This window comes from Cherax quadricarinatus, chromosome 46, assembly GCF_038502225.1.
Source record: "Cherax quadricarinatus isolate ZL_2023a chromosome 46, ASM3850222v1, whole genome shotgun sequence".
Lineage (NCBI taxonomy): Eukaryota > Metazoa > Arthropoda > Malacostraca > Decapoda > Parastacidae > Cherax > Cherax quadricarinatus.
In genome coordinates this window covers 7,882,165-7,907,887 of record NC_091337.1, presented here as the reverse complement: position 1 = coordinate 7,907,887, position 25,723 = coordinate 7,882,165, and the positions used below count along the sequence as shown (strand labels likewise).

Genomic DNA, 25,723 nt, shown 5'->3' with positions numbered 1-25,723 from the left:
AATCCCTTCACTAAATATTACCCTGCTCACACTCCAACAGCTTGTCAGGTACCAAATATCATTCATCTCCATTCACTCCTATCTAGCATGCTCATGTACGCTTGCTGGAAGTCCAAGCCCCTTGCCCACAAAACCTCCTTTACCCCCTCTCTCCAACCTTTCCGAGGATAACCCCTACCCCACCTTCCTTTCCCTACAGATTTATATGCTCTCCATGTCATTCTACTTTGATCCATTCTCTCTAAATGACCAAACCACCTCAACAGCCCCTCTTCAGCTCTCTGATTAATACTTTTATTAACTCCACGCCTTCTCCTAATTTCCACACTCCGAATTTTCTGCATAATATTTACACCACACATTGCCCTTAGACAGGACATCTCCACTGCCTCCAACCGTCTCCTCGCTGCAGCATTTACAACCCAAGTTTCACACCCATATAAGAGTGTTGGTACCACTATACTTTCATACATTCCCTTCTTTGCCTCCATAGATAACGTTTTTTGTCTCCACATATACCTCAATGCACCACTCACCTTTTTTCCTTCGTCAATTCTATGACCTCCACTACTGCTACTGCTACTACCACCTGCCTATATATACCCCTCCCTCTCTCCCTTTCGTTAGTGTAACTTTGTAAATGGTCCAAGTCAGACCGAAATGTCGTCGTAAGCTTCTCTATTCTATGTGCAGGTTATTTGTGCATTGTTCCAGTCATGGTATTGTGCCTTTTTTTGTTATTAATGATTATTCGACTGTGCACTTGGTGGGTACCCATTTTCTGTTCATGTTCCTAAGTTTTACATTCCTTTCAACTTATAATTAATTTACTGGCATTGTGGTATGTCATAACTGGTTAGGTTTTTATTGATAGAATCATTCCCCAATAGTGACACACTGACTATTTATAAACATTCAGAATTCTGACTGTATCCTATGATGATGGACTGCATATCTCTACATAAAGGCTGACCACAGACAAAGATCTAACTGCACCTATAGCAACCCATAGTCCTTGACTGTGAACTGTATTTGAAATTTAAGAAAGAAACAATTGCTCTAGGTCTACAATTTCATCTCACCTGATGAACAACTGGACTAACAAGGCAGGTGAGCAGGAGTGTTGCTCCCTCCTGTACTGTGTCAGGACCTCTCAGCTCCACAATACGTCCCAAAGATATTGTTGGCTTTGGCAGACCAGATACTTCAGTAGATATTGGGGTTGGTAACAGTCTATAATCTTCTAAAGCAGCATTCATAAAAATGAAAGGTAAAAGGATAATTTAGCAACTACATACTTTAATGCTTTCCCAAAACTTTTTAAATAACAATTCTGCTGTACACACTACCAGGTATACACAAAGTGTAGAAATGTAACCTCTCAAATATGAACATTATTTTAAAGCAAAATTTTGTTTAAAACAAGTATGAAAATACCTTTCACAATAACCTCTGTTGAGCCAAAAATATCAGGAGTTAAGAAGCACTCTACAATCCCTGAATCTTGGAGTGTTGCATGTTTTACTTTAAGAACATGTTCAGTGGTACGCTGCTTTCCATTGCGCAGTAGCTGGCTGCTCACTGAATATCTTGAACCTTCATTGAGATCTGCAGGCTCCCTGTTGTGGATGAACAGAACCTGCAACAATATTATCAACTTGATATCAGAAATATTAATACAGTGTGATATACTTAGTAGCAACGATAACAAATTACATCCAATTATGATAAGTCACAATTTATGAAAAAAGATGCCAAAGGAACAAGTGTTACATACACCAAGCTGCATCCTCCTTTCCACAGGAAGATACAGTATGCTATACATATGCCTCTTGTTAATAAGACAAAATGTGCAGTTGACAGTAGTAGTATTTAACTGCAAAAATATTTCCTCCACCAGGGACTTTCTTGGGATGATTGCTGCCATTTGCAGTACAAATTAATAGAAAACCAAACATTGTTTTATTTTTTAAATACAGAACTGAAAATTCTACCCTTTCTACCTTTGATGGGTGTCAAGAGTTTTTCTATTCCCAGAGCCTGGCCCTGGACCAGGCTTGCCTGGTGGTTGCCTGGTCAACCAGACTGTTGCTCCTGGTGGCCCACTGGCCCACATATCTATCACAACCTGGTTGATCTAGCATCTGGTGAAGATACTTGTCCAGTTGCCTCTTGAAGACTTTTACACTTGTCCCAGCCATGTTCTGATATCTTCTGGTAAGAAGTTGAATGATCTGGGGCCATGAATGCTGACACAATGTTTTCTTACAGTGCCTACAGCATCCGTGCTTTTCACTGGATTTATTTTGCACTACTTTTCATATCTCTTACTCTTTTTAAATTTCTTCATTCTTTCTATACCAAAGCAGCTGGAACTTATTCCCAATGACTATTATGTTCTCCACTGCCAACGGAAAACCCTGCTTATATCTTCCTGTAATTTTTTCAGTGTTACAAGAATCCGGTAACTAACCTCTACTTTCACTGTAGGTTCACATACAAATGAGAGGAGAGTAAAGAGAAAGCTTATCATCTTTCAAGGAGAGGGAGGGAGTGCTTGATACTAAAAAAAAAAAAAAATATTAATTCAAGTATCTGGAGCTACCATTCCCACTCTTGGATTCACCCTGATTAACTTCCATTTCCCAGGTGCTGTATAACCCTAACTAACATACCTAAAACACATACACAAAATTAAAATGATAAGGAAATACCACCAAACAGATTACCCACAAGAACATTCTTCCTGGGATGCCCTTGCATTTGTGTGGAAATAGACAAAGATAATATGCAGTATATTGAGGGAAACAGACCAGAATTACCTGTTCATTCCAGCTAGAGGTGGTGCAGGTTATGGTAAATTCTCCTCCTACTGTAGCTGGTGATGCCACTACTGACTCAACGCGAGGCTGAGGGGCTGAAAAAGACACTTAGAATTCTGAAAACCTTGATCCTTCATGTGACTATTTGCCTAAATATATTTCATGAATACATAACTCACAATTAGACAGGCCCTGATCCACCATGAGGCCTGGTCACAGACTGGGCCATGGGGCGTTGACCCCCAGGACTCACTCAAGGTAAACTCCAGACAATGTTTTCTTCCAGCCACAGTACTGTGACTTTTATTTTTCAACCAAATATAATCTGATATAACAGCAAAATAAGAAAATATTGGTAGTAAGAGCTTAAGTTATTTCATCATAAAATATTAGACTAAAGATATGACATTTGAACAGAAATAGAAAGGAGCACTAAAAGTAAATCTAACCAAAATAATATAGAAAAAATAAACATACTTCATTGTGAACATAAATGAACTTTTTAGATTAATATAAAGATAAACAATACACACATTTAAAGACAAGATAATGGAAAATTTTTGGGCATTCGCATACACAGCAAACTTAAATTTAACAACCATGTCTAACATATTTCTAGGTAGTAGGTTGGTAGATAGCAACAGCCCATGGAGGTACTACCATCCTGCCAAGTGAGTGTAAAATGAAAGTCTGTACTAATTGTTTTACATGATGGTAGGATCGCAGGTGTCTTTTTTCTGTCTCATAAACATGCAGGATTTCAGATAGGTCTTGCTACTTCTACTTACATTAAGGTCACACTACACATGCATGTACAAGCATATACATACAGACCCTTCTGAATTTTCTTCTATTTTTCTTACTAGTTCTTGTTCTTGTTTATTTCCACTTACTGTATCTCCATGGGGAAGTGGAATAGAATTCCTCCCCTGTAAGCCATGCATGTCGTAAGAGTCAACTAAAATGCCAGGAGCAAGGGGCTAGTAACCCCTTCTCCTGTATATATTACTAAATGTAAAAGGAGAAACTTTCATTTTTCTTTTTGGGCCACCCCACCTCGGTGGTATATGGTCGGTGAGTTGAAAGAAAGAAGAAGTCTAACACATTTCTAAGAAAGTTTCCAAAACAGATGACATTCATTCAAGAATATGCTACTGTACTCCTCTTTAATCTACCCTTACCTCTCCTATGGTACATGTGTATGGGATTCACAACACCATATAATTTAAAACTAATCTTAGCCCAACAAAAAATACTTTACACTAAAATGACAGCTCAGTCTGATTTCAGATAACATTCCCCATCCCCACTGCTCAAAGAGTTGAACAAAGCATCCATGCATTCCACTATGCATACTACATAAACAGAACACTGAGTACATATATTAACCCTGAGCTAAAACAATTCTTGGAGAGCTGCAACAGATCATGTAGGCATAACAATAGAAATACTGTAATTTTTTTTAACACGTCGGCTGCTTCCCACCAAGGCAGGGTAACCCAAAAAGAAAGAAAAAACTTTCATCACTGTTCAACACTTTCACTATCATTTATACATAATCACTGTCTTTGCAGAGGCACTCAGATAAGACAGTGTAAATGTCACTCCTAACAGCCAACATCCCAAACCCCTCCTTTAAAGTGCAGGCATGTACTTCCCACCTCCAGGATTCAAGTCCAGCTAACTGGTTTCATAAGAACATAAGAAAGGAAGAACACTGCAGTAGGAATGTTGGCCCATACTAAGCAGGTCCTTCACAAATCCAACCCACTAAATCCCTACACAAAATATTGCCCTGCTCACCCTCCAACAGCTCATCAGGTCCTAAAAACCATTCATCTCCATTCACTCCTATCTAACATGCTCATGCACACTTACTGGAAGTCCAAGCCCCTCACCCACAAAACTTTCTTTACCCCTTCCCTCCAACCTTTCATAGGACGACCCATACCCCTCCTTCCTTCCACTACAAATTTATACATTCTCCAAGTCATTCCACTTTGTTCCATAATGTAAATATCTCTTGATATTCTACATGCTTGACTCTTCCTGAGTAAAAACTCCATGCAAGGCAAAGGACCCTGCAGGATATACAAGTTCATTATGTATCTCTCAATAGCTTCAAAAATTCCTCAAAAATCACCTCTTTAATTTGATGCGATATTTTAACATGAAACAATCATAAATGTTTACTATGTCATTTGTATCTTCTACTGTTAACTTATTAAGTGCTACCTCCCTTGTGTACAGAAACTATTCCTGCTGAACTGTCATACAATTCCATGTTGAAATACTATTTAAATCATTGTATTAGTGTTAAATAGTTTGTAAACCAGTACCAGTTTTAATGTACCCAAAATGCTGCATATAATAAGAGGCTTTCCAAAATATGTACAAAGAGATGTAATTCCCTAGCTAACCCTTTGACTGTCGCAATCCCAAATCCTGAGGTGTCTCCTGGTGTCGAAAAATATTTGAAAAAAAAAAAAATATTATGAAATGATAGAGAATCTTTTCCTGATGGTAATGACACCAAAAGTACAAAATTTGATGGAAAACTTATGGAATTACACTCTTACAAAGTGAGCAACCTCGGCAGTATTGACGAATCGGCGATTTCACCCACTTTGAGCCCTATTTTTGGCCAATTCCATTGTTCCAGTTGACCAAACTCACAGCTATTTCTTTAGAACTCCATTTGTTCTATCGATTGAGTACAAGAAACTGCCCATTTACCAATTTCAACTACCCAATAAAGTGGTAAGAAATTGGCATTTGGCCAATTTCACGAAAATTAAAAAATATGCCAATTTCAAAATAATGTCCAGAATGAACAATGCAGACATTCCTGGCTCTAAAATAACATTTTCTTTGTTCATCAGTCACATCTCCAGGCCCCTCTGATATTACTCTTGCTTTCTATTTTTAATTTTTATTCAAACAAAAAATAGAAGATTTACTGTTATGCAGACTACTGCAATATTGTAATAATTGTATAAATAATGTCAACCCATTCATGACTTCATATTAGAATAGCTAGTTGGACATTTATTGGACAATGACATCATTTGTTTACTCTTGTACATCGGCAAAAATCGAACATTTCCCCTACTTTGAACACCATTTCAAAGTCCTTTTCATAGTAAAACCAAAATCATGACCATTTCTATAATATATTTTCTTTCTATCAAATGTAACTACAAAAATGAGAATATACCCATAAAAACTATATGAAAATACACCTCAAAGTCGACGTTTTAATCCAAGAACACGGTCGGAGTTATTTTTTTCTCATTACACACTGCTTGCTGCAGGATTTTTTTTATACTGTGCACACTGACCACACAGACCCATTCTCTCACATGTGGGCCTACCAGCTTTCTTCCGCTTGATTTGAAGCCGCTAGAATTTTTGAGTATACGTCAAACACATTGGCTTGCAAGACGTATTATGACCGAAACAGTCAAAGGGTTAATCAATACCCCATAATTCTTGAAAGTAAAATTTGACTTTGACAAAAAATTCTAAATGAGGTCCATCCTGGATTATTATCATTAAGGACTAAAACACTGTCTGAGGATTTAACTCCATTTTGAGGGTTTACTGTAAATTCTATGGAGTAATATTAACCCATAAAGGGTCCAAATGTATATATACATTCACTACCCCAGTGCCCCGAATATTTTGAAAAGTAAAAAAAATCATTTTTTAATGAAAATAAAGAGCACATTTTTCTAAATGTTATAGGATTAAAATAAAAAAATTAGGGTCAGTACTTACTGAGATATGAGGCTGCAAAGTTGGCACTTAATGCTCACCTGACAGCAACATCGAGTCCTGCCGCTTGCAGAAGTGTAGCTGATATGCCATTTTTTGTCATTTTTATATTATTTTATATATTTATGTTTTGATAATTACAATTTATTGTAGTTCTTGTCATTTCATAACCAATCTTTGTTCTGACACTAATATTAGGTACTGAAATTGTACTCAAATTGTCACAAACACATTGACAGGTGGACATTTACACCTGCCTTGGTCATTTACTATTGTCTAGGAATATATACAAAGTATTTATAGGTCCCAGCAATGTTTTGGATACACGAGACTATAGAAGAAGAAGAAGGAAGAAGGAGGAGGAAGAAGGAAGAAGAAGGAAGAAGTTCCCTTGAAGCAATGTATAAGACAAGCATCCAGGAGGGCAGTGATAAGATGAGATATGAGATGACATATGATGGCCACCAGTGAGGGTGCAGAGATAAGATGAGGTAGTGCAGAGAAAAGACAAAATAAGCTATGACATTTGATGAGCACCAGCGAGCGTGCAGAAATAAGAGGTGACATTTGATGAGCTCATATCTCTGATTATCTGTCTCTCTGTCTTGTCTCTCTGTCTTGTCTCTCTGTCTGCTTGTCTCTTTCCATCTCTCTACTTGTCTCTCTGTCTGTCTCAGAGAGAGCCACTGTGAACCAACAGGTATTCTTATGCATTATATCTACAAGCACAGTATAGCATTTTGGATTTTTTAGGTTATCCTAGGTAATTTACACTATGTATAATTGTATTTGTGTGTACCTGTGAGATAGATAAAAAGAGATAGAGACAGATAGACACAGACAGATAGACACAGACAGATAGACACAGATAGACAGACACAGATGGATAGACACAAACAGACAGAGACAGACAGAGATAAACAGATAGACAGAAATAGACAGAGACAGATAGACAGACCCTAAACTTGGGGTTAACATCATTTCCTCTTAAAAGGAGAGTGTTAATATGACATTACATCAGTGAATCCTTGGTGTTTGCCACACTGTTTGCTCTAGCTGGCGCTCAATATAACTGGCGTTCCCACAAGGTACTAAGTGCTCCCAGAATTTTTTAATACGTTGCACATCAAGTGTTAAGACCCATTCTATGCTGACCAGGCATCTCAGGCCAATCGTGCCAAATTTGGAGGCAGGAAAAATAAAATGTATATACACCTACCATCCGACTTACGACCTGCTCGACTTACGACCACTCAACTTACAACCGTGTTTTTTATGCCAAATTTCTGGGAAATAAACAACTATTTGTGTTGTGCACAGTGTTTATCCTAAACCTTACAGTATAAAATACAGTACTAACAACATAAAAAGTAAAGTAAAACATGAAATACCAAAATAAAACAATAAAATAAAGTCATTACAAAAATGTTTTGTTGATATTCAGTAGTAAAGTTCGACTTACGACCATTTCGACTTACAACCAGTTTCTCGGAACCGAACTCGGTCGTAAGTCGGATGGTAGGTGTATATGTTTGGGACGCTAGCGGTATGAAGGTATATATACATTTGGACTGTTTACGGGTTAAAGCAAATACTTTAGATAACTGTGTATGGGTGGGTTGAATAGGTACAAGAGTGGATATGAGTGGAAGAGAATTAAACCTGCCTGCTCTTCATCTGTTTGTTATGTTCGTACATAAATGGGAAAACAAGGACATAGTTAGCTTCCCTGTGGGCCCTATATCTAGACAGAGTGTAGGCATTGTCCCTCCCATAGATATTACCTTGCTCACACTCCAACAGTCAGTCAGATCATGAAAAAAACACCAGCCTCCACTCACAAATCCACACATTTTCACTGCCATGCTGTAATTCAATTTAAAAAAGTATGTTTTCTTTATGTATTGCTCCAATTTGCTTACGTATGCATTTGCAAGACTCAAACCTTTTATGTTAAATATACTGACATAACAAAAGATTTTGATACTGGGTAAAAGTAAAAATATAGTGTAAAGCACAGTACTGTATTTTTATGTATGGCTTGGACTGTATGTATTATAATTATGCTGAACTAACAAAAAAGACTTTACTTACTTCTCAATTTAAGAATCGTACTTGTCTGGATTTCCCGATTGTGTAAGGCTGCCCGACAAAAGTAATAGCCTTCATCAGTAGTTGTGAATCTTGGTATGAATAGTGAGGCACTCAGTCTACCAAACTGTAAGGTAAAACTGATTTGCTTTGTTTCTAGTGAATAAGAAAGATATTTTATTCTGAGTTATGAGATTATCATAACCAAGAATAAAAAAGGTAACTTTTTTTAAAATGTGCACAGCCCTCAAACAACATTGCATGCACCCTATAAATAATTTACCACAAACAAGCATTTACTCATGTAAATTAATCATATAATTTATAGTGATTACAAATCTGCTGCCAAAGTCTATGTACCTCTTGGGTAAAACATTACACTATTATTTATAACTTGGAATCTATTTCTCCATAGACACTTGTGTTATAATCAGAGATACGTTCCACGAAATTAGACACGTAATATAATATTATTTGTCTAATATCATTTACTGTATTAAGTAAAAATATTTACCCTTACATTTAGTACTGTTTTTTTTCACTTAAATTATTATTACATTTGGAGGGAAGTACTAAACCCATAGGGTCATATGTCATACTGTGCCTAAGGAAATGAGAGACAATCAGTTTTAAGTCAAGGAATTGAAGGTTAAGTCCAATTCCTTGGATCAAGAGCAACATATCAGCATCAGGAAACCTCCCTTGAGGAGGTGTGATAAAGTAACCTTCATCAAAAAGTTCTATTCTATTCTGTTCTTTGTATTTTGGTCTTTCATTTTTGTACTGTTTCAAAATTATTTATGTTCATAGTACTTGCATATTTATGCATGAAGCAAACAACTAGTATAACCCGGTTAAAATTTAGGACCTTTTTCCTTTTACACACTGGCCATCTCCCACCAAGGTAGGGTGACCCAAAAAGGAAACAGTTTCACCATCATTCACACTATCACTGTCTTGCCAGAGGCATGCAGATATGACAGTTTAGATGTCCCTCTAAACAGCAAATATCCCAAATCCCTCCTTTAGACTGTACTTCTCATCTCCAGGACTCATGTTCGGCTACCCAATTTCCCTGAATCCCTTCACAAAATATTACCTTGCTCACATTCCAACAGCTCATCAAATCCCAAAAATCATTTGTCTCCACTCACTCCAATCTAACACACTCAAACATCTTTGCTGTATGTCCAAAATATGCAACTGTGAAAGCAATACACTATGCAGTACCATATGCACATCCTTTCTCCATAGGTTCAGAAATGCTTCACTAATGATAATTCATCTATAGTGAACTCTTTTATTGGTAAATTTGTAGAAATGAATGCTCAATAAAATGGCAACAAAATCATACTGTCTAGATTTTCAATTACTTATTGAAATCAGGCACAGACACTCAGTAGCCAAAGCAATATAAAAATTAAAGCTGATTAGCGTGCTGACAGATTCAAATTCAATTCACTCACCTCTATTGGTTCTGGGATACCTTCCTTATACCATGCAACCATTGTGTCAGGTGAACCAGTAACTGAACAATTGAGGAACAGATCTGCTCCATCAACCTCGTAAACTTCCTTCGGAGGAAGGTTCATGAACTCTGGAGGTTCTATAAGAGAAGTGGACCTTTAGTAAATTTTGTAAGAGGCAATGGAGGAAAGTAGTCCAATACCTTCAAGCAAATATATGAAACAGGAATAAATGCAGGATGAAGAATATATCTGTATGTGCTGGGACACTATACAGTAGGACCCTTGTATCCGTAGGGGATACGTTCCAAGGACCTGCTGTGGATACCAAAACTGTGGATAGTAGAAAACCCTATATGTAAGTCCTATACATACCTATTATAAAGTTTAATTTATAAATTATGCACAATAAGTGAAGAATTATCACTTTTCCACTGATGGGAAGCACTTCAAGACTTCTCTTAGACTTTGAAGAACTGCCAGTTGCTCTACTTTTGCACTTTGGTCATTATTATGCAAAATTAAGATGTATTTTTGGGCCCCAGTAAGGCGTGGATAACTGAAACCACTGATACCGAATCAGTGGATACAGGGGTTCTATGCTACAGTACTGCTAAATACCACCTTTACACCTAGAGCATTAACTCTGCTGTATAATTATTTATCTACACTATCTAATTAGTATTTTCACTATTTAAATACTATTTTTAACTATTAACTCTATACTGCTACAAAACTGTTCATATTTTTAACATGTCAGCTGTCTCCCACCAAGGCAGGGTGACCCAAAAAGGAAAACAATTTCACCATCATTCAACACTTTCACCATCATTCACACATAATCACTGTCTTTGCAGAGGGGCTCAGATGCGACAGTTCAGATGTCACTCCAAGCAGCAAATATATTACTGTTTATATTACTGTATATTAACAACATCTTCCATGCTCAATATTTGAAGTACAGTATACGTATTTGGAGAGGCTTTCGTTAACTAGATCATTTCATATGCCTTATAGCATAATTCTGAAAATTACGTTGATGAGACATAATTTTCTGCATCTGGCTTGCACTGTAGACACAGTGCGAGCCAGCATAGGTGCCTAAGGGACCCCAAGACAAGCCAGTACAGTGGAACCTCAAAAATCGAACATATCACATATCGAACGTTTCGAAAACAAGACCATTTTTTCGGACAAACTGTGTCCCTATTATCGAACGCGCCCCTATTTTCGGACCGCCAGGTACGGGACCTGTCCGCTGGCCCACTCTGTCCACGTCCCGCGCAGGCGCCGTGAGCAGTCTAGCTTTGTTTATGCTTGAGTGAACACTAACCTGCAATCTCATTCACACATTTTACGATTATTTAATTGTGTTTAGTGCTTGTGGGGCTGTGAAATAAGCTGCCATGGGCCCAAAGAAACTTGCTAGCGGTACCCCTATGGTAAAGAAAGTGAGAAACACCAAAGATGTGAAGAAGGAAATAATACAGAAGTATGAGATTGGAGTGAGACTTGTTGAGCTTCCCAGGATGTACAGAGGACTGTGGACAGTTATTTTGTGAGACAGAAACAGACGACTGGACAGTTATTTTGTGAGACAGAAACAGATGACTGTGGACAGTTATTTTGTGAGACAGAAACAGACAACTGTGGAGTTATTTTGTGAGACAAACAGACAATTGTGGACAGTTATTTTGTGAGACAGAAACAGACGACTGTGGAGTTATTTTGTGAGACAGAAACAGACAACTGTGGAGTTATTTTGTGAGAAACAGACGATTGTGGACAGTTATTTTGTGAGACAGAAACAGACGACTGTGGACAGTTATTTTGTGAGACAGAAACAGACAACTGTGGAGTTATTTTGTGAGACAAACAGACAATTGTGGACAGTTATTTTGTGAGACAGAAACAGAGGACTGTAGACAGTTATTTTGTGAGACTGGGGTCCAATGACTCTCAAGCTGGACCTAGTGGCATTAAAATACAGAGAAGGGAAGCAACCCCAGAGAGGGCTTTGATACCGGAAGTCCTCATGGAGGGGGATTCTCCTTCCAAACAATAACCCCAACTCCCTCTCTCCTCCTCCCTATCTTCCAGATGCCATCATCAATCTTCAATAAAGGTAAGTAAAAATGTTATTTTATATTACTATATATAATTAAAGACTATAGCATTTGTTGTGTGTATGTAAAACTGTAATTAATCTCTATAAAATGTATTTTTTTTTGTGAATATTTTTGGGTTTCTGGAATGGATTAATTGTATTTCCATTATTTCTTATGGGAAATATTGCTTCGAATTTCAGACTTTTCGAATTTAGAACTAGCTCCTGGAACGGATTAAGTTCGAAATTTGAGGTTCCACTGTATCTTCCTTCACTGCATCTCTACATTCATCATTCTCCTTCTTTACACTTCCTCATAGCCTAATTAATGTTTTCCAAAACTTTAATCGCACATAAGATGCTTTTAATTATATAGAAATTATAGTGGGAGAGAATGTTCAGTATATTAAACTGTGCTATAGTTACACATCCCTATGCCTTCTTCAATGATGAGTCTATATAGACTGCAATTCTACAGTTATTGTTCATGTTGGTAACTGATAATAGTGAGAAAATTGTAAATGAGAAAAAAGTGTGATGGAGAGATCCTGACTTCAGGATGTTATAAGAGTACTGTACTGAGTTCAGAATATGTGTTTATTAAAAATAGGAATGTCCCTAAATTTATTGGGCAATTTTATAATTGCCTTGAATTCTTGAATCAAACAAGATGCTCTAATTATATACAACAACTATCAAAATAGTTGGAACATGAAGCTTGCCTCATTTTCCAATGGGTCTTGTAAGCCAGTATGCCTTCTGCAGTGTTCCTCCATTTTTATATTCTTTTATATATAAATGATATTTATGTTCTGAGAAATCTCTATGCCTTGATTGACGAGATCAAGTTGTTCACCCTTTATTTGGTAGTGTTAATACAACAAAGCAAGATGTGTGGGCAATTCTCTTTACAGCTGCTGTTGCTATTCCTCTAGCAATAAGTCTCTGAGGATGGTCAACACACTCTTGTGAGCCACTATATTAGATCTCAGCTTCTGGTTCTGGCTTGAAACCAGATGTATTCTGGCTTGAAACTCTTATGTTCTCTGTCTTAGGGTTCTGACAGCCATTTAGGAATCTAACATCAGTTCACTAAAATCTTGTTGAAAATAGTTTCCAAATGATATGTGGGTACTCAAAATACTGTAGCATTGAGACTGGAAATTCATTATCTATATAGTTGTGAGATTTACAAACTAAACTGCATTACAAATGTTTTTGGCATAGATGCAATGCAGAGGATCTCTGAGACAGATGCTGAGCAAAAACTGTACATTCATAAACAGGCCAAAAAAATTCTCAACACTGCATGCATTCCCAAACATATGGAACTCTCATTCTTTTAGGCAAATGCTCTTTTGTTAACTCAAGCAATATCATGTAACACAAAGATTCATGTAACTCAGTTAACTGGTTGCCCTAACACATTGGGATATTTGTGTTCAAAGAATCACTGTGCCTTGATAGGTATGGCCAAGTAGTATTGACATTTATTTGGCAGTCTTAGCAATATGAGGCAAGATGTATGGGTAACTTCCTTACATATGCTGTTGCTGTTCATCTTGCAATAAACACCTGAGAGTGGCCCACAATCTCTCTCAAATTACTACATCTGAACTCAGCTGCTGGTTCTGGTGTGAAACCAACAAGAAATGTGAGACCTCTCAGATTTTATTATCCAGCATTCTTCCACACACCTTAATTATCTGTAAAACTTTCATTTTTTATAATCTATGAAGAATTTTAAATTATATTTTTTACCACTGGTTTTATAAAATGCACTGATGTTTTATTGTACATGCAAAAAAATACATAGTCCCCTTACACCATTTGTCTCCACTCACTAACCTAGCAGTAACTGCTGTGGGTTACATACTAGGGGATATCATACTAAAACTAGAAACAGGCTTTAAAATGCACTGAAGTATAATAGCTCTTAGCTTCTTAAACTTGCAAAAAAAATTATTAACAGCTCTCCTTGTACTGTATCACTCACTCTACCTTTATCTCACATATGGAATTTGTGCATGAGGATCAACAACATTAATCACCTAAGACCACTAATAACCCAGCAAAAGGCTGCAGTCAGAATGATAACAAATACCCACTCCAGACAGCATACTCCACCAATATTCAAAAGTCTAAAACCACTCACCGTAAAGAACATCCATCTTATTCATGTGCCTACTACATACATAGAACACTACACTCAAACATAAACCCTTCACTCAGACTTCTCCTCACCAACCTCAACAGGACGCATGACCATAACACAAGACACAGGTCACTTTTTGATTACCCCAAGTCCACATCACACTGTGTAAGAACTGTGCACATAAAGGGTCCCAAAATTTAGAATTTATTACCAGTAAATACTAAAGTAACCCAATCTGCACATCAATTTAAGACTTCTCAAAAACTATCTACTCACCATAAACTAAATATTCAATACTCAATACTTAAATCTGCCAAAAGATCTCCCAATAATCTAAATCTTAACACTTCAAAATTTTAGATACCCAAAGTTCATACGTAACTTAATACTACATTGTACTATAAATACCACCAAGGCAGGGTGGCCCGAAAAAGAAAAACTTTCACCGTCATTCACTCCATCACTGTCTTGCCAGAAGGGTGCTTTACACTACAGTTTTTAAACTGCAACATTAACACCCCTCCTTCAGAGTGCAGGCACTGTACTTCCCATCTCCAGGACTCAAGTCCAGCCTGCCGGTTTCCCTGAACCCCTTCATAAATGTTACTTTGCTCACACTCCAACAGCACGTCAAGTATTAAAAACCATTTATCTCCATTCACTCCTATCAAACACGCTCACGCATGCCTGCTGGAAGTCCAAGCCCCTCGCATACAAAACCTCCTTTACCCCCTCCCTCCAACCTTTCCTAGGCCGACCCCTACCCCGCCTTCCTTCCACTACAGACTGATACACTCTTGAAGTCATTCAGTTTCGCTCCATTCTCTCTACATGTCCGAACCACCTCAACATCACTTCCTCAGCCCTCTGGACAACAGTTTTGGTAATCCCGCACCTCCTCCTAACTTCCAAACTACGAATTCTCTGCATTATATTCACATCACACATTGCCCTCAGACATGACATCTCCACTGCCTTCAGCCTTCTCCTCGCTGCAACATTCATCACCCATGCTTCACACCCATATAAGAGCGTTGGTAAAACTATACTCTCATACATTCCCCTCTTTGCCTCCAAGGACAAAGATCTTTGTCTCCACAGACTCCTAAGTGCACCACTCACCCTTTTCCCCTCATCAATTCTATGATTCACCTCATCTTTCATAGACCCATCCGCTGACACGTCCACTCCCAAATATCTGAATACATTCACCTCCTCCATACTCTCTCCCTCCAATCTGATATCCAATCTTTCATCATCTAATCTTTTTGTTATCCTCATAACCTTACTCTTTCCTGTATTCACTTTTAATTTTCTTCTTTTGCATACCCTACCAAATTCATCCACCAATCTCTGCAACTTCTCTTCAGAATCTCCCAAGAGCACAGTGTCATCAGCAAAGAGCAACTGTGACAACTCCCACTTTATGCGTGATTCTTTATCTTTTAAGTCCACGCCTCTTGCCAAGACCCTCGCATTTACTTCTCTTACAACCCCATCTATAAATATATTAAACAACCACGGTGACATCACACATCCTTGTCTAAGGCCTACTTTTACTGGGAAATAATTTCCCTCTTTCCTACATACTCTAACTTGAGCCTCACTATCCTTGTAAAAACTCTTCACTGCTTTCAGTAACCTACCTCCTATACCATACACCTGCAACATCTGCCACATTGCCCCCCTATCCACCCTGTCATAAGCATTTTCCAAATCCATAAATGCCACAAAGACCTCTTTAGCCTTATCTAAATACTGTTCACTTATATATTTCACTGTAAACACCTGGTCCACACACCCCCTACCTTTCCTAAAGCCTCCTTGTTCATCTGCTATCCTATTCTCCGTCTTACTCTTAATTCTTTCAATAATAACTCTACCATACACTTTACCAGGTATACTCAACAGACTTATCCCCCTATAATTTTTGCACTCTCTTTTGTCCCCTTTGCCTTTATACAAAGGAATTATGCATGCTCTCTGCCAATCCCTAGGTACCTTACCCTCTTCCGTACATTTATTAAATAACTGCACCAACCACTCCAAAACTATATCCCCACCTGCTTTTAACATTTCTATCTTTATCCCATCAATCCCGGCTGCCTTACCTCCTTTCATTTTACCTACTGCCTCACGAACTTCCCCCACACTCACAACTGGCTCTTCCTCACTCCTACAAGATGTTATTCCTCCTTGCCCTATACACGAAATCACAGTTTCCCTATCTTCATCAACATTTAACAATTCCTCAAAATATTCCCTCCATCTTCCCAATACCACTAACTCTCCATTTAATAACTCTCCTCTCCTATTTTTAACTGACAAATCCATTTGTTCTCTAGGCTTCCTTAACTTGTTAATCTCACTCCAAAACTTTTTCTTATTTTCAACAAAATTTGTTGATAACATCTCACCCACTCTCTCATTTGCTCTCTTTTTGTAAAAACTTCTCATATGCTAACTTTTTCTCCCTTACTACTCTCTTTACATCATCATTCCACCAATTGCTCTTCTTCCCTCCCACACCCACTTTCCTGTAACCACAAACTTCTGCTGAACACTCTAACATTACATTTTTAAACCTACCCCATACCTCTTCGACCCCATTGCCTATGCTCTCATTAGCCCATTTATCCTCCAATAGCTGTTTATATCTTACCCTAACTGCCTCCTCTTTTAGTTTATAAACCTTCACCTCTCTCTTCCCTGATGCTTCTATTCTCCTTGTATCCCATCTACCTTTTACTCTCAGTGTAGCTACAACTAGAAAGTGATCTGATATATCTGTGGCCTTTCTATAAACATGTACATCCTGAAGTCTACTCAACAGTCTTTTTTTATCTACCAATACATAATCCAACAAACTACTGTCATTTCGCCCTACATCATATCTTGTATTCTTATTTATCCTCTTTTTCTTAAAATATGTATTACCTATAACTAAACCCCTCTCTATACAAAGTTCAATCAAAGGGCTCCCATTATCATTTACACCTGGCACCCCAAACTTACCTACCACACCCTCTCTAAAAGTTTCTCCTACTTTAGCGTTCAGGTCCCCTACCACAATTACTCTCTCACTTGGTTCAAAGGCTCCTATACATTCACTTAACATCTCCCAAAATCTCTCTCTCTCCTCTACATTCCTCTCTTCTCCAGGTGCATACACGCTTATTATGACCCACTTTTCGCATCCAACCTTTACTTTAATCCACATAATTCTTGAATTTACACATTCATATTCTCTTTTCTCCTTCCATTACTGATCCTTCAACATTACTGCTACCCCTTCCTTTGCTCTAACTCTCTCAGATACTCCAGATTTAATTCCATTTATTTCCCCCCACCGAAACTTCCCTACCCCCTTCAGCTTTGTTTCGCTTAGGGCCAGGACATCCAACTTCTTTTCATTCATAACATCAGCAATCATCTGTTTCTTGTCATCCGCACTACATCCATGCACATTCAAGCATCCCAGTTTTATAAAGTTTTTCTTCTTCTCCTTTTTAGTAAATGTCTACAGGAGAAGGGGTTACTAGCCCATTGCTCCCGGAATTTTAGTCGCCTCATACGACACGCATGGCTTACGGAGGAAAGATTCTTTTCCACTTCCCCATGGACAATAGAAGAAATAAAGAAGAACAAGAGCTATTTAGAAAAAGGAGAAAAACCTAGATGTATGTATATATATATATATGCATGTGCGTGTCTGTGAAGTGTGACCAAAGTGTAAGTAGGAGTAGCAAGATATCCCTGTTATCTAGCGTGTTTATGAGACAGAAAAAGAAACCAGCAATCCTACCATCATGCAAAACAGTTACAGGTTTCTGTTTCACAGTCATCTGGCAGTACGGTAGTACTTCCCTGGGTGGTTGCTGTCTACCAACCTACTACTATGTATAAACTAGATTATTATTATTATTATTATTATTATTATTATTATTATTATTATTATTGTTATTATTATTATTATTATTATTATTATGATTATCATCAGTATTATTATTGTTATAATCAAAAGGAAGTGCCAAATGGTTATAAACTAGAGAAATTTGAACTTACCTTCAATTTCCAGAAAAAGTGTGTCACTACCAAGAGACTCCCCACTTGGATGTAACACTTCACAAGACCAAAGACCCTCAAGGTCTTTTGTGAGTGAGTAGAAGCCCAGAGTGAATACAGTGAGAGGTACAGAGTCCTCCTCTCCTTGACCAATGGCAATATTTACAAGATGATTGGAAGTAGACATCTTTGTACGATTCTGAATGGATACTTGTGGATTGTCATAATGGGAAAAGAGGATTGTCTGTGTGGGAGAAAAAATGTATACAGACCTTATATTTTGAGGAGTAATGATTTTTTGATCCTTACAATAATAGTTATAGATCACAAAAAAAAAGTAACAATAATCTGTAAAGATGATGGAACTTGGAGGGGGTGTATAAATCTGTAGTAGAGGGTAGGCTAGGTAGGGGTCATCCTAGGAATGGATGGAGGGAGGGAGTAAAGGAGGTTTTGTGTGCAAGGGACTTGGACATAGAGCAGGCATATGTGAGCATGGTAGATAGGGGTGAGTGGAGGTGAATGGTTTTTGGGGCCTGATGAGCTGTTGGAGTGTGAGCAAGGTAACATTTTGTGAAGGGATTCAGGGAAACCGATTAGTCAGACCTGAGTCCTGGAGGTGGGAAGTTTAACGCCTGCACTCTAAAGGAAGGATTTGGGATATTTGCTGTTTGGAGGGACAGATGAACTATTATATCTACACACCTCTGGCAAGTGTGAATGATGGTGAATATGCTTTTTTTTTGGGTCACTCTTCCTCGATGGGGTGGGGGGGGGAGAATTTTGGCAAATTTTTTTGGGGGGGAAATCATCATTTGGCTAGTAATACATGATAGATATTTTTCTATAATAACTTACCACTGTATTTGGGTCAACACCTCGCACTTCACAGTTTATGGGTACTGGCGAATCCTTCCAGTTAGGCTGATCTTGAAACTGAAGTCCAAGGGTCACATCAGCAACATCTGCATAAATAACACATCACACAATTGTATAACATAATGCAAGCAAATTGTATGTCATTATATCAGGTGTGTTAATTCACAGGGAAAATTAAAAATTTAGTCCTTCAGATTCATTAAATACTTCTACTTTTGTAAATGACATTAAAAGGAGAAGGATGATAGTTCTGTAGTCCTTAGTGTCACTACTAATTTACATAGCTGAGGTGTCACACTATTCTTTACTTCTTCCTATGTACTCACCACACTAAAATTTTGGATAAGATTCAAACATGATAAAGTTATATTTGTGGACACATGCAATTATATAATTAGAATTTCATTTTTAATCGTCTGTAAGGTTATAGTAATGCTGCCGTAAGTTAGGTTATGTTTTGTGGAATGTGTTCACTGCACAATGAGGTTAGTTAAGAATGGATATACAAAAGCATAAACTGTATCAAATTAAACCCAAAACCTAAGATTTACAGAAAAACTTTGGGGGCAAACAATCCTAATTTCCATCTAAGTTGATAATCTTATTGTCTTATCTAAACATAAGTAAATAAACAGCCTCAAGTATGTGATTTGACAAAAAAATCAATGTTGCATACATTCATAATGTGAAGAATAATGGATTATTTCGGTTTGAGAGGAGAAGAATGGGAGTAAAAAGAGGCATATATACTACCTGCATACATTAGTGTACTGCAAAAGATGTAAGGTAATGATTAACAATTTACTTAGTGCCACTAATCTTCTGTTCACCAAAGGAAATGAATCAGTGTTAACTTTAAACTTTAAAAAAGAATCCTTTGATAAGTTATAATTAATTTGCTTACTCCAAATTGTTACATAGGTGGATGCAGATGTAGCAGGTGTGGTGTAGCACTTATATGAGCCACTATCTTCAAGTGTTGCAGAAGACACACTGAGGACATGTGTCACTTCCTGACTGTTGGTATCAGATGGAAGCACAAACACTTTGTACCGCCAGTCATTATCAGGCTCCACCACGACATCATTGAATAAGAAAGTTACCTACAGGGGTTACAAGGGTTAAACATATCCACAAAAAAATATAAAACTATGTATAAGCGTTTATGCATAATTTACTTATACAATAGAAAGATACCTAAGAAGATTAATTTATTAGTTTTAACTAAAAGTAGATTGAATACAATAACAGTTAAGAATGTAAAGAATGCAAAAAAAAAGTAATATCTGCTCACATAAAAATTGTAACTCCATTTGCTAATAAAATAGTTTCACTATATAATTGTTTAACAAATTATTTAAAAAATAACTACCCTTGATACACATGAAATTCCTTATAAAGACTATCATTCATACATAAAGCAAAGAGATAGGAATCTAATCACTACATATCTGGCATGTCTGTTAATGATTCTAAAGATCACTGTCACACCCAGGTCTCAAGGCCTAAGAAAGTGGAAAGAAAACATTATAGAAGTAAGAATTATTAAGAAACTCAAAAGAAAGAAAAGTGTATACCAAATGTAAACAGAAATTTATATGATTTACATGCCATTTTACAGAAGAAAAACCAGCAATCCTTCTAGTTATAATATTTATTAGCCTTCTGTTTCAAATGGCTGGGTGTATGATGTGATTTATATAGCGCTAAAACTAAGCAGCGAGAAGTAGATTAAACTTTTTTCTTACTGGTTCATCCCAGCTCCTAACGCTGCAGGATACATTGAAAGTACGTCCCAATATAGCTGCTGTAGCTGAAACTTCCAGTACTTCTTGCACAGGACCTGTAATAAATGTAAATTACAACAAAAAATAGTAATATATAATTTTGCAGTATGAATCAACAACCTTTGTAGTATATAAAAATGATAAACCACCATATTTATGAAGCCAGGACAAACAGCTCTGTTATGATAAGGTCTAACATCAAAGCAAAACCTATGACTATCCTCTTCAATCAGTCTTAAAAAGCACATGGTCTTCCACAGATTTTAGTAATATGTACAGTCCTGTAGAACGACTGCAAAATGCCTATCAAAAGCCTTGGAATTTTCAATATTAGAAAACAGACAAGCAGAGATGCGAACAGTCTAGATGAGGTTTTTGACTGGTGCCTTGACAGCTGGGAAAGTTGGAGCTCAGCTACTGAAAGAAATTAGGACTCCCCCATCAGAGAGAAACAAAGGTAGTAGGTTGGTAGGCAGCAATCATTTGGGGAGGTACTACCATCCTACCAAGTGAGTGTAAAAAGGAAGCCTGTATTTGTTTTACATGATGGTAGGATTGCTGGTGTCTTTTCTTCTGTCTCATAAACATACAAGATTTCAGGTATGTCTTGCTACTTCTACTTACACTTAGGTCACACTACATATACATGTACACGTTTATGTATACACACTCATCTGAGTTTTCTTTGATTTTATCTTAATACTTCTTGCTCTTGTTGCTTTTCCCTTCATATCCATGGGGAAGTGGAATAAGAATCTTTCCTCCATAAGCAATGCGTGTTGTTAAAGTCAACTTAAATGCCGGGAACAATAGGCTAGTAACCTCTTTTCCCGTAGAGCCTACTAAAAAGGAAAAGAAGAAAACTGTCCAAGTGGGATGTTTGAATGTGCATGGATGTTGTGTGAATGATAAGAAAGAGATGATTGTGGATGTTATGAATGAGAAGAAGTTGGATGTCCTGGCTTTAAGTGAAACAAAGCTGAAGGGGGTGGGAGAGTTTCTGTGGGGAGAAATAAGTGGGATTAGGTCAAAGGTTTCAAATAGAGTTAGAGCTAAAGAAGGAGTAGCAATAATGTTGAAGGATAAGTTATGGCAGGAAAAGAAGGAATATAAATGTATAAATTCAAGGATTATGTAGAGTAAAATAAAGGTTGGATGTGAACAGTGGGATATAGTAAGTGTTTATGCACCCGGAGAAGAGAGAGAGATTTTGGGAAATGATGAGTGAGTGCGAGGGGGTTTTTGAACCAAGTGTGAGAGTACTTGTGGTTGGGGATCTCAATGCTAAAGTGGGTAAAAATGTTGTGGAGGGAGCAGTAGGTAAATTTGGGGTGCCAGGGGTAAATGAAAATGGGGAGTCTTTAATTGAGCTATGTGTAGAAAGAGGTTTGGTAATAAGTAATACAAACTTTATGAAAAAGAGGATAAACAAGTATACAAGGTATAATATAGCACGTAATGAAAGTAGTTTGTTAGATTATGTATTGGTGGATAAAAGGTTGATGGGTAGACTTCAGGATGTACATGTTTATAGAGGGGCAAATGATATATTTGATCATTATTTAGTTGTAGCTACAGTTAGAGTAAAAGGTAGATGGGGCAAAAGGAAAATGGCAACAGCAAGTAAGAGAGGTGAAAATGCATACACTAAGGGAGGAGGAAGTTAGAGTAAGATATAAGCAACTATAGGCAGAAAGGTGGGCTGGTGAAAGTATAAGTAGTGGGGGGGGGGGGGGGTTTGAAGAGAGTTAGAATAGTTTTAAAAATGCAGTATTACAATGTGGGGCAAAAGTTTGTGGTTATAGGAGGGTGGGTGCAGGAAGAAAGAGGAGTGGTTAGTAGAATGATGATGCAAAGAGTGTGATAAAAGAGAAAAAGGTAGCTTATGAGAGGTTCTTACAAAGATATTTATTTATTTATTTATTTATTTATTTATTTATTTATTTAAAAATTTGTGCACACATACAGAGGTACAAAAAATACAGAAAAGAGCAGTATGCCAAAGCCACTTATACTATGCATAGCATTACGGGCTGGCTTAAAATTAACTTAAGATGAACTAAGCAATGATGACATCGGTGATAAAACTTTAATGTAAACAGATTACTATAAAGCACAAGTGAGTATTACAAAGACAGGTCATATGGTTGTATGCATTGTTGTACATTCAGTAGAATGGAGTATTCTGTTAGGTAGTGTATTTAAAAAATAATAAAGTTAGATTGGGTTTTAGGTTTAACATTTATGTGATATAATTGTGAGAAACATTTAAGATATACAATTTATAAGGTTCAGTTATTCAGTATTTATTTGGTTTTGGGTGAGTAAGTGATCTTTGAGAAGAGACTTGAATTTATAAACAGGTAGTGTTTCTTTTATATTTACAGGTAATGAGTTCCAGATTTTAGGGCCTTTTACGTGCATTGAGTTTTTGCATAGTGTGAGATGGACACGAGGAACATCAAAGAGTGATCTGTGCCTTGTGTTATGGTCATGTGTTCTGTTGAGGTTGGCAAGGAGATGTTTGAGGGGAGGGTTAATATCAGAGTTAAGTGTTCTATGTATGTAATAGGTGCAGTAATAAGTATGAATGTTTTGTATGGTGAATAGGTTTAGTGTATTGAATATTGGTGGAGTGTGCTGCCTATAGTGAGAATTTGTTATCATTCTAACTGCAGCCTTTTGTTGGGTAATTAGTGGTCTGAGATGGTTACTTGTTGTTGAGCCCCATGCACAAATTCCATAGGTGAGATAGGGGTAAATAAGAGAGTGATAAAGGGCCAGGAGGGCTGACTGTGGAGCATAATACCGTATCTTCGATAGTATGCCTACAGTCTTGGAAATTTTCTTAGAAATTTGTTGTATATGTGTATGAAATTTGAGTCTATTATCAAGGTGGATTCCTAAGAATTTTCCCTCTGTTAGCTTTGTGATAGGTGATCCGTTTATCATTATGTTAAGAGGGACATCTGTAGCTCTGTTACCAAACTGAATGAAGTAGGTTTTGTCAATGTTTAGTGTAAGTTTGTTAGTCCTCATCCAGGTAGATATTTTCTGTAATTCTGTATTTACAGTATTGGCTAGCGTGACTGGGCTCGGGTGGGAGAAGACGTATGTAGTGTCATCTGCAAATAGTGTGGGTTTGAGTAATTGCGAAGCATTTGGTAGGTCATTTATGTATAGGAGAAAGAGAAGAGGGCCAAGGACACTTCCCTGTGGGACACCAACTGTAATTGGTTGTGCAGAAGAGTTTGCCCCATTTGCATACACATATTGGCTTCTGTTGCTGAGGTATGACTTGAGGTAGTTGAGGGAGTGCCCTCTTATACCATAGTGTGACAATTTTACGTGGAGCAAGTCATGGTTAACTGTATCAAAAGCTTTACGTAAGTCAATGAAGATCCCCAGTGGGACTTCTTTTTTCTCTATTGCAGTGTATATATGTTCTAGCATGTGTATAATAGCATCATTAGTATTTTTATTTGGCCTGAATCCAAATTGGCAGGGGTTGAGTATGTTTTGGGAGATAAGGTAGGAGTAGATTCGTTTATGAATTAATTTTTCGAAGATTTTTGAGAGAGGGTGTAAGTTGGATATTGGCCTATAGTTATTCAACTCTGTGTGGTCTCCTCCTTTGTGGATCGGGGTGACCCTTGCTATTTTGAGTACTGTGGGGAAGGTGGAGGATTCAATGGATTTGTTAAAGAGTGTTGCAATGATTGGTGATAGCACTTGTGACACTTTTTTGTATATAAAGGGTGGTAAGGTATTTAAATCTCCTGCCTTGTTTTTTAGCGTGTTGATAATAAGGGAGACTTCGTATGGGTTAGTCGGAGCTAGGAACAGTGTGTTCGGGTAGTTGCCAGTGAGGTAGTCATTTGGTGGGGTATCTGAGCTTGGGATTTTATTGGCAAGGTTTTGTCCTATAGTGGAGAAGAAGTCATTGAGTCTGTTTGCTGTTTCTGTTGGTGGGAGTTGGGGTTCATCTGATTTTGCTAATTTTATTTCGCTATTTCGTGATATCTTTTTTGTTCCTAGAATTTCTGATAGGGTTTTCCAGGTCTTTTTTATATCACCTCGTAAGTTGGATAATCTGTTCTCATAATACAATTTTTTTGCCCTTCTTATCAGGCTGGTTAGGATTGACGAGTAACGTTTTGTTTGGTCTCTGGTTATGTGACCCATTCTGTACTGTTTTTCATATTGGTGTTTTGTATTTATGGATTTGAGAATGCTGGGTGTTAACCAGGGACTGTTCAGTCTCTTAGCTGTCATCTGTTTAGTTTTTTTAGGGCAGTGCTTGTTATAGAGGTATTGGGTCTTTTTTAGAAAATTATTAATACATTCGTCAATATCTGTATAGATTTCTAGCTCAGTGTGCCAGTCAATGTTTGCTACTGCTGTTGTGAAGTTATTAATGGCTGCCTCATTGTGAAGTCTGAAGGTGACTTTAGTAGTGTCTTGGGGTAATTTACCAAGAGTTGTTATGAGAAAAGTAGGGTAGTGGTCTGTGGTATTATTTGTAATTATGCCTGATTTTAAAGGGGATATGGTGTTGGTCCAGATGTGGTCAA

General features: G+C 37.4%; 1 protein-coding gene across 6 annotated transcripts in view; it reads right to left on the bottom strand.

The window, feature by feature from the left end:
- The window catches only part of LOC128696740 (uncharacterized), a 294,106-nt gene that overhangs the window by 155,626 nt on the left and 112,757 nt on the right, over positions 1–25,723 (bottom strand). For 5 of the 6 annotated variants that reach the window (XR_011393202.1, XM_070094479.1, XM_070094481.1 and 2 more), the window contains 9 exons: positions 21,111–21,205; positions 20,267–20,465; positions 19,342–19,448; positions 18,484–18,727; positions 10,157–10,296; positions 8,694–8,817; positions 2,823–2,917; positions 1,438–1,639; positions 1,083–1,243 (listed from right to left, as the gene is read on the bottom strand). Coding sequence is in view for 5 of the 6 variants with exons in the window: in XM_070094479.1 (XP_069950580.1) it covers positions 1,083–1,243; positions 1,438–1,639; positions 2,823–2,917; positions 8,694–8,817; positions 10,157–10,296; positions 18,484–18,727; positions 19,342–19,448; positions 20,267–20,465; positions 21,111–21,205 (1,367 nt within the window). In the remaining variant the exon portion in view is untranslated. The remainder of the gene's footprint in view (positions 1–1,082; positions 1,244–1,437; positions 1,640–2,822; positions 2,918–8,693; positions 8,818–10,156; positions 10,297–18,483; positions 18,728–19,341; positions 19,449–20,266; positions 20,466–21,110; positions 21,206–25,723) is intronic. The other variant, XM_070094480.1, reaches the window with a different exon arrangement.